The sequence below is a fragment of the Alternaria atra genome (assembly GCF_907166805.1).
Source record: "Alternaria atra isolate CS162 genome assembly, contig: 21, whole genome shotgun sequence".
Classification (NCBI taxonomy): Eukaryota; Fungi; Ascomycota; class Dothideomycetes; order Pleosporales; family Pleosporaceae; genus Alternaria; species Alternaria atra.
Window position 1 is genome coordinate 3,494,031 of NW_025091319.1, and position 11,572 is coordinate 3,505,602.

The window sequence follows — 11,572 nt, forward strand, 5'->3', positions numbered from 1 at the left end:
TGCAAGTCCTTCGGGATTAATTGGCTGATAGCATATCGGAGAGAACTCCCATCTGAGAATGCGCAATAGTTCCATCCAGGCCCACAGGCAGTTCGTTTATCGGTATTCGCAGCCATTTTCCCATACGGAATGCTTGAATCGCCATTCATGACTGGGTTCGCAATTCTGCGAAATGCGTTCTGTGGAGCTCGCCACCATTCGTCCTGAGATCGGCAGCACAGCCCCGCTGTCGGTTTTAATGATTCTGTATCTCCCGCAGAGGGACGATTGCTTCCGAGAGTTCCACGAGCGATTAAGTTTGTATAGGCGGTCTGTACAACGCGTTGTGTGCGAGCATTCTTTAGCGAAACAGCAGATGCGGTGAGGACAATTCAATGCCGCACACCCACTCCAGCTCAGATCAAGTTCTAGGTCTTTCTCAGTCGCTCTCTGATTGTGATGGTCTTCTTCATGTATTCAGTTTGTGGCCATCTGTCATAAGACTCTCTTCCCGCGCATCATCGCAAACTGCAATACCGTCAATTCTAAGTAACAATGCATGGATATTGCATGCAAGTGAGCAGACCGCTCCAGGTCTGCGGGTGGTTTATCTTAGAAGGCCGAAAAGGGTCCAGCGGAACGTTGCTTCTTCCCTCCTCTGTCCAACACCGCATATACAGGCGTCTGTAAACCTCTGGGCCTTACAGCTTACAGCACCCATCAGCCACGCTACGACACCGCCGTGTCCAGGCCACCGCCTCGGCCTCCTTCAGAGCCAATGGCCGTCACGAGCATATTCGCAGCACGGCATAAGCAAGCACGCAGTGCATACAGCTCGTATCGGGCCATGCAGCAAGCTCAGATTCCCACGTCCGATTAGTAGGGACAACGCAGCAGCAGCTTACTTTTTGGCTCTTTACGGCGGTAGGATGAAGAAGTCGCAAAGTTTTTGGAATACCCAAGGCACTGGGTAAATGTCCAAGCCTCTTGAGAGCCACGCGATTTGCAGCCACGTTGGCGTTGTCGCGTCATATCGAGACGGAGGAAACCTCCTGTATACTGCTAGCACCGGCCGTCCTCCGGACGATTCCAGTTGAACCCGCGGCTTCGCGCATTGTCTGCAAATGCCTTGAGCTTCCACGATTATCCATGGTTGGGAATTTGGTGGCTGATCCACATCCGCGGACCGCCTTGTTGAACTCTAGGCTAATCTACAGCATCGCGATAAACTTGCAGGAGCCCTCGAAGACGACACAGGCTATTTGGAGTGGCAGAAGTTACTCCTGCACAACAAGTGGCGACGGGGAACGGGTCCCCACGCGTCCTGTGTCCTTCACGGTCAGCTGACTGTGTGCTTGTGTTTAACATGGCACTTATGAGTGTTCTTCACAGGTTCTTTGATCAATCACCTATATACATACACAACGAAAGAGGTGGCGACAAGAGTAGCAACTGACCTGTAGCTAGGCCCCTTTGACGCAGTAGTATCTTTTCGCTGCTACAACCACGCACTACTGCACTCAGGGTCAGATTGTGATCGTCGAGCTCTTGAGTCTTTCCATTGTTATCACACTTCCGTCCATCTCTCTACTGGTCCTCCAGTCGCAAAGTGTATACGCATAGTCTATAGCATGAGTTCATGCAACATAGGACGGACATCAAGTCGTTCGTTGTAAGTTGACTGTAAGAACTCGTGCTCGCTCCCATGGTGTCGGTTTCGTATACAAGGTAAACCTATGTCTTGAGACAGCCGCTATATGCCAACCAGATTCAAGTGGTGGCACAACGCAATTAGTAAATTGCACAAGTAACTACCATTCCGGGTTGAAAATTCTGGTGTTCTACGTCAGTCACATCCTCAGGTAACTCAATGCATCAAGCAAACAGCTTCTCAGAATGCATCTTTAGCCCTTGACACATGTCCTCTCCCTGCATTCTTTCTGTTGTTTGTCTTCAACACGAGCACTGCAGAGATTCATGGCTAGGTACGTCATTATTCTGCCATTCTCCATAGTCACGTTTGTGGCATCTCTTCATTGTGCATGGTGCAATCCGGTGAGAAGGATAGTCGCATCTGTATCACGGCGCTGGCATTCTTGACCAAAGATGCCATGTTGCCGGGTCACTGGATGCTGTATGGGCAGGTGGTGACACAAAGGTCCCTTCCCTGGGTATCTGGCTAACCCTACAGAGCACAACAACGCACCATTTCGACCCACTCATAGTCGCGCCTTCACCTTCACTTTCGCTCCTGCCCACCACGCAACTGATTTCTGCCGTAATTACAAACGCTGCCAGCACGTCATATAAACAACATTTCTGTCCCCATTTCTTCTGTTCTTCACGACGCCCACTCCAACGCTCCATCATCTCTGCAGCTGCATCACTTCAAGTCAAATATACTTCAATCCAGCTCTACTTAGCTCCATCACCACCCGTAATTGAGTTACCAATATCAACATGTTCGGCTACAAGCTCCTCGCTGTCGCTGCGCTTGCCTTGGCTGTCGTCGCTTCTGACTGTGAGTACACTGCTCTACACGTTCTGCATCACACAAACTAACAAGTCTTCCAGTTGTCTGCGCACCCGCTGCCACCGTCACCGCTACTGTCACCGTCACCGAGTGCATTCCCCAGCCTGGAAAGCCGTCGTATGCGCCACCTCCTGCTGAATCGGCCATCTCCTCCGCTCTGAGCAGTGGCCTGCCTGTAGACATTACTACCAGCGTTATCCTGCCTCCTCCTGGACAGCCGATCCCCACTTCAGGTGCTCCTCCTGGCACTAATACGCTCATCGTCCCCTCTGGTGAGACCTCCGGCGCTTCTGCCTCTTCGACTGCGTCAGTTACTACGATCATGGTGGCTACTTCTTCATCAGGACGCCCTGGCGAGCCGGAGGCGAGCAGTACGTCCCCTCCTCCCGAGACTGCTGGTGCCGCTCTCGCAACACCTGTCGTCGGTATGGGCTCGCTCGTCGCCATGGGCGCCGCTGCCTTGGCTATCATGGCCTGAGCCTGCGCACACCCCCATTCATGATTTGATATATGTATTGGTGGTTTCTATAGGAACGGAGTATCATCCTTCGTCGGACAGCTAGCGTAGCATGTCTGTAGCTCTTCACGAGCCTAATTCCAAGACGGCTTTGTCACTACTTACTATCTTGTGCTCTACGATTGCTGTGACTGGATTACCTACTAAACTGGAGCCTAATGGCTCTCACAGCATTTTGTACAATTTTTTTTTCAGGTGAAGAACACTGGGAATACCTCCAGGGCGGCTTTACAATGGGTTTAGTGTTATGACCCGCTCAATCCACTCCACAACGACTCTTGCGGCCTCCTCAGGGCTCAGCAACGTCACATCCAGCACCAACTCCTCGATTACTCCAAAGCGATACATCTTGTCTCCCCATTCGCGTCTCAACTCTTCCACTTCTGCGACATCCACCAACTTTGTTGAGACGCTCCGCGTCCGCTCTTCGCTTTCTACTCTCTTCATGTGTTTGTCCACCTCGCCAAGTAAGTACAAAGGGGATGAATTCACGTCCGGCCTCTAAGGCGGAAACCCTAAAACCATGTGCGATAGCAACGTCGTTGGCGATCTCTGTGCGGCAATTCTGATACGACTTCTGTCACAGCGGGATGAGCCCATGAATTAGGCCGTACGGACCTGTGAATATAATCACATGATGCGAGTAAGCTGCATCGTTCACATGTTTGCGCACTACGCGGTCGCGTTCGGCTTTGCGTTCCTCAAGATATTGTGGATGTGTACGTGTGGGGGTACCTCGATGCTACGGGGTCGATGAGACTGTGATTGTCTATCAAAAATGACCTTTTGTGGTGGGGCTTTGGGTTTGTAGAAGAGTGGTGATGGTGTGGGCGATGGTGAGTTTACCGATTCCTAAGAGGGAATTCATGTATATTGTTGGTGCTGGTGCGGACGAACATGTGATAGGGTCAGGGTGCGGCATCGTTTTAATGTGCATGGTATGAACGATTGTGAGGGAGTAGGGATGTTTTGGTTAGCGAGACAAGAGCAGGTGATGGTAGATGTCCTACAGGGGAGCTGTTTACTCACATAAGGAAACTGCAGCAGTCTTGAATCGACATAGCAGAAATTTGGTACTAATGGAGAATCGAAGAGGAAGATGAGGAAGGGCGATGCATGAATATGGATTGGAATATCTCTAAAAGATGCTCAAAGTCTCTTGTGTGAGGGCACTTTCTATGCCAACATATACACCCCGTGCTTCCCACTCGGTGACTGCTCAAGTGAAGCGCTATCCCGCTTGTTTGTACCTCGTCCTCAATTCATCAATCTCACGCTGGAACTTTTCCATGTCGTCAAGGATATTACTCGAATCACTCCTTCCCTCGCCTTCCTTTCCACCGCTCACGTTCTCATCAAGACCTAGCCTCCTTTCGCTCTCCTCGATTGGCGAGTACAAAGCGTGTTCGTTTTCGCCCTTCTCGTCCACAGGTGTATACGTCCTTCTCAGCGAACTTTCACTGGCTACACTTGATCGCCTGTGCTCTGTGCTCGTGCGACGATACTCTGTGCTCGTTCTTCGGCTTTCTGTGGGAGAGGAGTAGGATACGTGAGGTCTTTGCTGATCAAGGCTCGAGCGATTCGATTGTCGACGCCTTGGTGGAGGCGGAGGTGGCGCCATGTTGCTCCCTGTACTCTCTCCTGAGACATTGCGATGAGTGTTGCGATTGGACGATATAGATGAGGTGCGGTACACACTAGGTGCAGGCGACGAAGGTTGGGACTCTAGAGTGCTACGACGAGATGACGGAGGCTCTGGAACAGATCTCGGTATTCGTCCCGAGCTTGACCTTTGTGGCAATTCAGTACTCGAAGAATTCGCGCTTGAGTTGCCTAGGTTCGCAAGTCGTGCGCCATGCCGTGAGGGTGGAGGAGGGGGCGGGGACTTTGCTCCAAATGATGGGTCAAGGGTACTTGGACCGGGGCTCTGTAGGGCATCGACTGAGTGTTGAGAGGATATGGTGAGGTTTGAACTGCTTCGCGATCTGTTGCCAGTAGTTGTAGTCTTGAGCTGACTTTGTCTCCGAGCCAATGGTACAGGCGGAGGCATCTTCTTCTGTCTAATTGGACCCTCTGATGGTGTTGAAGGCTGACTTGGTACCGGCGGTATTGGTGGAGACTGTAGTGGCGTGGTATTCTGAGTGCTGATGTGTAGGGACTGCGGCGCAACAACTGGAGTTGGCGGGAGTGGCTTATTTGTATCTGAACTATCCGTTCGTCTAATGGCTGGAGGAGGTGCCGGTTCTGTAGCGGCAAAGCTTTCGAACGACACTACCTGTGGCTGTCTCGGCGTGACGAGCTTCCCATGACGATGCTTGGGCGCAGGTGGGGGCTTCTTCTTGCCCTTCTTCACTTCTGACACCAGTCCCATACTCTCGTCGTCATCTGATTCTGCCATATCGACAGATGTACGTGGCGAATCAGCGTGTATCTCTTGTGGGGGTTCGAATAGCGATTGCCGTGAGACCGAGGAAGTATCTGTGCTACTGCTGGTCTCAAATTGCGCACCAGCGACCGGTTGCGACGCGCTCGTAGGCTGCGGAGGCGGGCCGGATGGTCGCGGAGTAGGCTTTCCGGTCATGAGTAGGTTCTTGAAGCTCTCTACATCTAGAGATGCCCTGCTGTTGCCTAGCATTGGTCTTCCCGTATTCGTCCGCTCCTCCTCGCTCTCCCTTTCTTGCGGTTCTAGCGACGCCAGTGTTCTCGAAAACGGATTCGCCGGTACATTGCTTGGCGATAGAGTGGCTTGGGGGTTGTTCAAATAAGGGCTTGGACTTGGGGGGACGTCCGCTGTTGCCATGGCGTCTTTCCCAATAACTTGGGCATTGGCTTCGCCCGCTGTGATTGAACTGTTGGCATAGCCAGCGGGTGTTACGGGAGGCGGTGGGCTTGCAGGCGGACCTTGGCTCGATCGCCGGGCCCTGAGCTCATTTAGAGTCACATCTTTGTCGTCAAATGGGTAGGGTGGAATTGTCGTAGTTGGAGACAGTATGCGGACAGACTTCTTTGTCTTTATCGGCGGCGGGGCGACATCTTCGAGCACTATAGACAATTACTCCTTGAATGCCAGCAGACGTAGAAAGGCAAGGCGAGGGAATACCATGGTCGCTGTCCTCCCTACGCGCCTCAGAGACACTGCTATCCGTGTTGATGAAGGAAGTCTGCGGGACGGCCGCGGGCTGACGAGGAGCTTGAGAAAGGCGGAAAGGGTTCCCGGACGACATGGCGGGCGTTAAAAACAATGCATTATTCTATGTACATGGAAGAGGCTTGGGTGAAGCGGTGAGATAGTGTAGCGCAAGAAATGCTGCTGCTGATGGTCGGTCGGCTCTGCGATTTGATCATCGCCGATATGCAGGTGCTGGCGATCCGGCGCGGGACAGCGAACAGACCCCACCATCGTACCTCGTACAGCATGACTGCCTGCCAATGAAGAATTGAATATGCATCTGTCACAATCTCGCAGACGGGATTCATGTCTCACAGATGAACCCTATGTGTGGTAACTAGCTCGTTTTACAACATTATCACTTTGCTAAAACCGACGGTTGCACATTTCTCCAGACGGTGATTGATATACAATCCTCTTCGCAGTGGCCACAGCTATCTTCGTCCATATCTATCTCTATCTCTATGACACGCTAGTCGACATACACATGCCACCCAGCCTGGCAGCCGAACCACTTGCGCGCCAAGTTGCCTCCACTCTCTGTCGGTTGACTGAAAGCGACTTTGGCCTTGTCAACGTTTAGCCCATAGAGGAAGTCGGATCTTGCGGATTCCAGCAGCCTGGTCGCAATGCCATTTTTTCTATGCTGATTTGAAGTCCATATACGCGATATGCCCAGGGTTGCTGCATCTGAATCCGTGCTGATAGAAATAGAAGAGCTCTGTGGCGCGACAGCATCTCCATCCTCTTGTTCAGGCGAAGTGGTGGGGTTTAAGACCCTATAGGCCTCCCAAATCCGCTCTCCCAAACATGCTCCTATGCACTTGTTGCCTCGAATGTATAAATAGATCTTGAACCGATCGACGAGAGGCGCGTTTGCTTCACATTCTGCTGAGGGCTGCTGTTTCGAACTAGCAGTTCCTCTTTCCGTCGCGTCTGCATTGGCCGTCCGACTCGTCTGTCCCCAGAGCTCATCATCTGATATTGAAACAGCCGCAAGCTCTGTATTCACAACCTTCAACACATCGCTCGCCCGGTTGCGCAGCGCCAGTGTATCCTTCCTTCCGACCACGGCAATGAAGCTCCCGTGACCACTCCATATCTCATTTTTCCTGAAGCGCTCAACGACTGGCTTGGTGAAGTCGACACCACCAAGGTTCATGGCATGGAATTTCTTGTGCAGCGCCGCGTCCTCAGCATGTGACGGTATGTACTGCATTCCACATGTCTTACACGTCCTCCGCGTCTCCGAGGCCAAGTCTAACTGCATCTGCACCATCTGCTTCTTTTTCGGCGCTGGCTTCGGCGGGCTTTGCGCATTATGACTTCGCTCTGTAAGGGCTTCTTGGACTGGTGTTTTGGGCTTAAGTTGCTTTTTGAATATCGAGAAGACTGGTCTCCGTTTTTGGACGGGCGGCGGGGAGCTGCACGGTACTGGGGACGATGGTGGACTAGACCGAGGCGGTTCGTCTGAGAAGACTGCAGGCGAGTCTTTTGGGCTGGATGGAGGAGGGGTGGAGCTTCCGCGTTCAAGAGACGAGACGATGGCTGCAGGAGCCACATCCAGTGACGTTAAGGTCGCGGCTTCGGTACTTTCAGTGGTGGTCTCGACGCGTCTTCGTTTGGTGGGCGGTTCCTCATCGTAGAGTTGGCGCTTTGTTTGTCGCGAGTAGGTTCTCACAACCTTCCTATAAGCTTGTTAGACGTGTAGATTCTCTTCAGTTGTACTGACTTACTTTGCTCCGAAGGACGACATGACAGCGCCGTTAGAATGCGAGGTAAGAATTCCGAGCGCTGGACAGCCCACGCGACTGACGCGTTTTAGCGCGCTACGCTAGTATCGCGCCCACACGACGTCACCCCTCTCCTCGTCACATGTTTCCAACACAACACTGTGATCCAGGGTGTATGTGACAATCGTCAAGTCTTGGATAAGCTGGTAGTTATGGCGGTATGGTGGCCGTATTTCGATGACAATCAGTGAATGCAGTCATCTCAGGCCACCAATCACCCCTCCCAACCAGGAAGGTGCGTCTGCTTCTCGCTATCTGGCCTGATCCTGCATCTTCGTATCACATTCATGAGGCAACGACTATCAAAAGATAAACCATTAAAAGTACATATACATCAAACTCTCTTGGTCATCCTAGCTTCGTTACATCCTCTCGTTTTTTGCACCATCCGTCGGTGTACTGCATCTCAGCCAACATGGCCGAACAACCGACACCAGCACAGACGAGCGCATCAGCTCCAGCACCCATAGTTACAACCACGCGTCTCACAATCCGCCCGATGCGGCTGGAAGATGCCCCGAACACAGCTCTCCATGCTAACGACCCTCTTATCGTTAAATACATGCGGAACACCTTTCCAAACCCATATACACTTTCTAGTGCCGAGCAGTGGATCAACATGAATCTCGTACTCCCGTATCAACACCATTTTGTCCTCTGTGAACGATCATCACCAGATGTCGCCATTGGAGGTATCGGCTTGAAACCAGGCATGGATGTGTATGCGCACACTGCCGAAGTCGGTTTTTGGGTTGGAAAGTCATTTTGGGGAAGAGGGTACACGACAGAGGCATTGGAAGCCTTCACAAGATGGTCGTTCGAGAGCTACGAGAACAACGGACAGCGACTAACGAAACTTTACTCTGGCGTGTTCTCTGGTAACGTGGCGAGCATGCGATGTTTTGAAAAGAATGGATATGCGTTGGAAGGTGTACTGAAGGGTCACGTTGAGAAGAATGGTGAGATCCAGGACGAGCACATGTTCGGGATGACGAAGTCAGACTGGGACAGAAGGATGAGCGAGAGCACCACGACCTAGCAAGTTGTGATATGCGGCACAAGGGGCGAGCCAGAGAAGATCTATTAGATTCCTTGTATGAATGTCTAAGGTCCCGGTTGAGCGATATACGCTTGAAGTTGCATGAGCAGTATCTCCACCGGTACGTTGTGTCTTGCTGCCTTCATTACGACACATCTCTCGTCAACGTACTGGCTGCCTTTTATCAATTCTTGCGCCTTGTCTTCTCCAAGCAAATCCGTCAAGCTGTAGACTGCAACCTTCTTCCCTCGCCAAACGGTGGTATGGAACTCAAGCTCTGGAAACTGCACGCGAGGTTGCAGACGAGAAACTACAGGACCAGTATACCAGTGCGGTGAGGAGTGGGTAACCCCTGGGGCAGCGTGAGGATCGAGCTTCGCCTCGAAGCTCTTGGTAAAGTAGTTTGACCATTTTTCCAGCTCAGTCATGTTCTGATCCACCTGCTTTTGCAAGTCATCCGCGCGAGTGCGAAGCGATCGAAATATGAGCACGCAGGAAACGTCTTCCACGCTCTCAATGTCCTCAGTTCGGGGACTTGCGACTGGAATCAAGCGGCCTCTGAAACCAAAGTTCCAGCTCAGCTTGCTGTCTAGTCTCTTACGCATGATTTCTAATACAAAGTCTGGCATGTCCTCCCTCCAAACCATCTTCTTCAAGTTGTGACCGCCAAACTTTTCCGTCATGCGTGCGTATAGAGCTCTCTCCCACGCCTTCTTCTTGCCCATGTGTGCGACGACCAGATGTTTCCCAATTAACCGTAATGGAGGACCAAGATGTTTCTTATCCGTCGTAAGAGAGACTGGCAGGAGCCACGGGTCTTTGGTGGTGGGGTGGGGGCGGGCATGAAAAGACACCAAGAAAGCGGCGGGGAGCAAGATGACTGTCGCGCGACATTGACGGATAGGCGATGCCAATGCGTGGGCTAAACTGTCAGATACATGTCTTCGTAAAAGTACAGGAATGTGCATACCGAATGGATTCATCCATAGCTTTTTCTGGAAAGGCGTAAACTCGGCAAATTTCGGTCGCTCTTTTGTTTGCTCGAAGCGTGATCTCTCCTCGACGACTATCGGATCGAGCAATGGCGACAGTGGGAGTTCTCTGGCTGTCTCGTCCTTACGGAGGCGGAACGTCTGGTGGGCATCCTCGCGTGTAGGGCCAAGGTCGCGACCCCTCAAGATGCGACCGGAGACGTGAGCGGAAGACTGGCGGCATTGAGCCCGCAAAGGTAGTCTAATGGGGCTCAAGCATGATCTCGGGCGACAAGTCCATCTGCCTGGCATCAGGCGAGAAAGATGGATGATTGTATGGTTCGTATGAGGTTGTGAGGCATCACGAAAGATTCCAAACGACTGCGGCGGACCTCCGGCTTGGCGCCCCATAGCTTCGTTCATGTGGGGAGGAAGGAGCTACCCCAACATCACACATGATGGCTTCTCTATTACGGCGGGCTACAAGGCCGTCAACGCTACAAAGCTTTTGCAGACATGGCACACGAGCAATGTCAAGCCAATTCGGCTTCCAGCCGCAATGGAGCCCACAGCAACAAGACCAACAGACACCACGAGCAATCTCACTACCTATACCCTACGTGACAGAGACCACTGTAAGCCCAGCAACGCTATTCTTCGCTTCCTATCTGACTTCATAGGGTGGAGGCTGGAAAACTTCCGACATCTTCTCTCGTCTGCTTCAAGAGCGCATCATCTGCCTGAATGGCGAGGTGGACGACTACATGTCCGCCAACGCTGTCGCACAACTCCTCTTCCTCGAAGCCGATAACCCCGAGAAGCCTATATCCATGTACATCAACTCGCCCGGAGGCAGCGTGAGCGCCGGTCTTGCCATCTACGATACCATGAACTACATCCGCTGTCCGGTCAGCACGATATGCATGGGCATTGCAGCCTCCATGGGGTCATTGTTACTTGCAGGTGGCGCCCAAGGCCAGCGATACATACTACCACACGCACGAGTCATGATACACCAGCCGAGTGGCGGATACCGCGGCAAGGCAAGCGACATTGCCGACCATGCCAAAGAGATCTTAAGGATTCGAGATAAACTGAACAAGATATACCAGTCGCATGTCACGAAGAAGAGGACGTTGGAAGAGATCGAGAAATATATGGAGCGTGATTACTTCATGGATGCGCAAGAGGCGGTAGATTTTGGTATTGTAGACAAGATACTGGAGAAGAGAGAGGCTCCAACCAAGGAAGAGGACAAGAAGTAGAAAGGATGACTGTCCGACAGTACGTGTCAGATCACGACCTGAAATAGTAGGAATGGAAACGTGTCCGCTACTGGTACTCTCACTACGTGCAGCGCGAAAGAGAAACTTCGTCATGCGATATTACAAATGCTTGAAAGTGCATATGCACTGATGACGCTATCTCGCAGATTGAAGCCTAGAATATCGAGACATGCAGAAAACAGAGGGTAGTCCGATGCCACGTAACCAATAAGCCGCAGGTCATGACTGCACATGCATGTCAGCCGCACCTCCAAGAACTTGCGCCTCATATCTTCCCACATGGTC

General features: G+C 52.0%; 6 protein-coding genes across 6 annotated transcripts; 3 read left to right on the forward strand and 3 right to left on the reverse strand.

The window, feature by feature from the left end:
- Positions 1 to 2,439: 2,439 nt before the first annotated feature.
- ALTATR162_LOCUS1574 (uncharacterized protein) lies at positions 2,440 to 2,990 on the forward strand (the record flags this gene model as incomplete). The annotated part of the gene is made up of 2 exons (XM_043309171.1): positions 2,440 to 2,500; positions 2,554 to 2,990. 2 exons carry the CDS (start codon positions 2,440 to 2,442, stop codon positions 2,988 to 2,990), a joined length of 498 nt encoding a protein of 165 aa, XP_043165106.1.
- Positions 2,991 to 4,260: 1,270 nt separating this feature from the next.
- ALTATR162_LOCUS1575 (uncharacterized protein) lies at positions 4,261 to 6,253 on the reverse strand (the record flags this gene model as incomplete). Its single annotated transcript, XM_043309172.1, has 2 exons — positions 4,261 to 6,071; positions 6,130 to 6,253. 2 exons carry the CDS (start codon positions 6,251 to 6,253, stop codon positions 4,261 to 4,263), a joined length of 1,935 nt encoding a protein of 644 aa, XP_043165107.1.
- Positions 6,254 to 6,670: 417 nt separating this feature from the next.
- Positions 6,671 to 7,954, reverse strand: ALTATR162_LOCUS1576 (uncharacterized protein; the record flags this gene model as incomplete). The annotated part of the gene is made up of 2 exons (XM_043309173.1): positions 6,671 to 7,886; positions 7,935 to 7,954. 2 exons carry the CDS (start codon positions 7,952 to 7,954, stop codon positions 6,671 to 6,673), a joined length of 1,236 nt encoding a protein of 411 aa, XP_043165108.1.
- Positions 7,955 to 8,406: 452 nt separating this feature from the next.
- ALTATR162_LOCUS1577 (uncharacterized protein) lies at positions 8,407 to 9,030 on the forward strand (the record flags this gene model as incomplete). The annotated part of the gene is made up of 1 exon (XM_043309174.1): positions 8,407 to 9,030. One exon carries the CDS (start codon positions 8,407 to 8,409, stop codon positions 9,028 to 9,030), a length of 624 nt encoding a protein of 207 aa, XP_043165109.1.
- Positions 9,031 to 9,095: 65 nt separating this feature from the next.
- Positions 9,096 to 10,412, reverse strand: ALTATR162_LOCUS1578 (uncharacterized protein; the record flags this gene model as incomplete). The annotated part of the gene is made up of 2 exons (XM_043309175.1): positions 9,096 to 9,952; positions 10,001 to 10,412. 2 exons carry the CDS (start codon positions 10,410 to 10,412, stop codon positions 9,096 to 9,098), a joined length of 1,269 nt encoding a protein of 422 aa, XP_043165110.1.
- A 119-nt stretch (positions 10,413 to 10,531) lies between these two features.
- Positions 10,532 to 11,266, forward strand: ALTATR162_LOCUS1579 (uncharacterized protein; the record flags this gene model as incomplete). The annotated part of the gene is made up of 2 exons (XM_043309176.1): positions 10,532 to 10,636; positions 10,682 to 11,266. The coding sequence occupies 2 exons, from the start codon at positions 10,532 to 10,534 to the stop codon at positions 11,264 to 11,266; spliced, it is 690 nt and encodes a 229-aa protein (XP_043165111.1).
- Between the last annotated feature and the right edge of the window lie 306 nt (positions 11,267 to 11,572).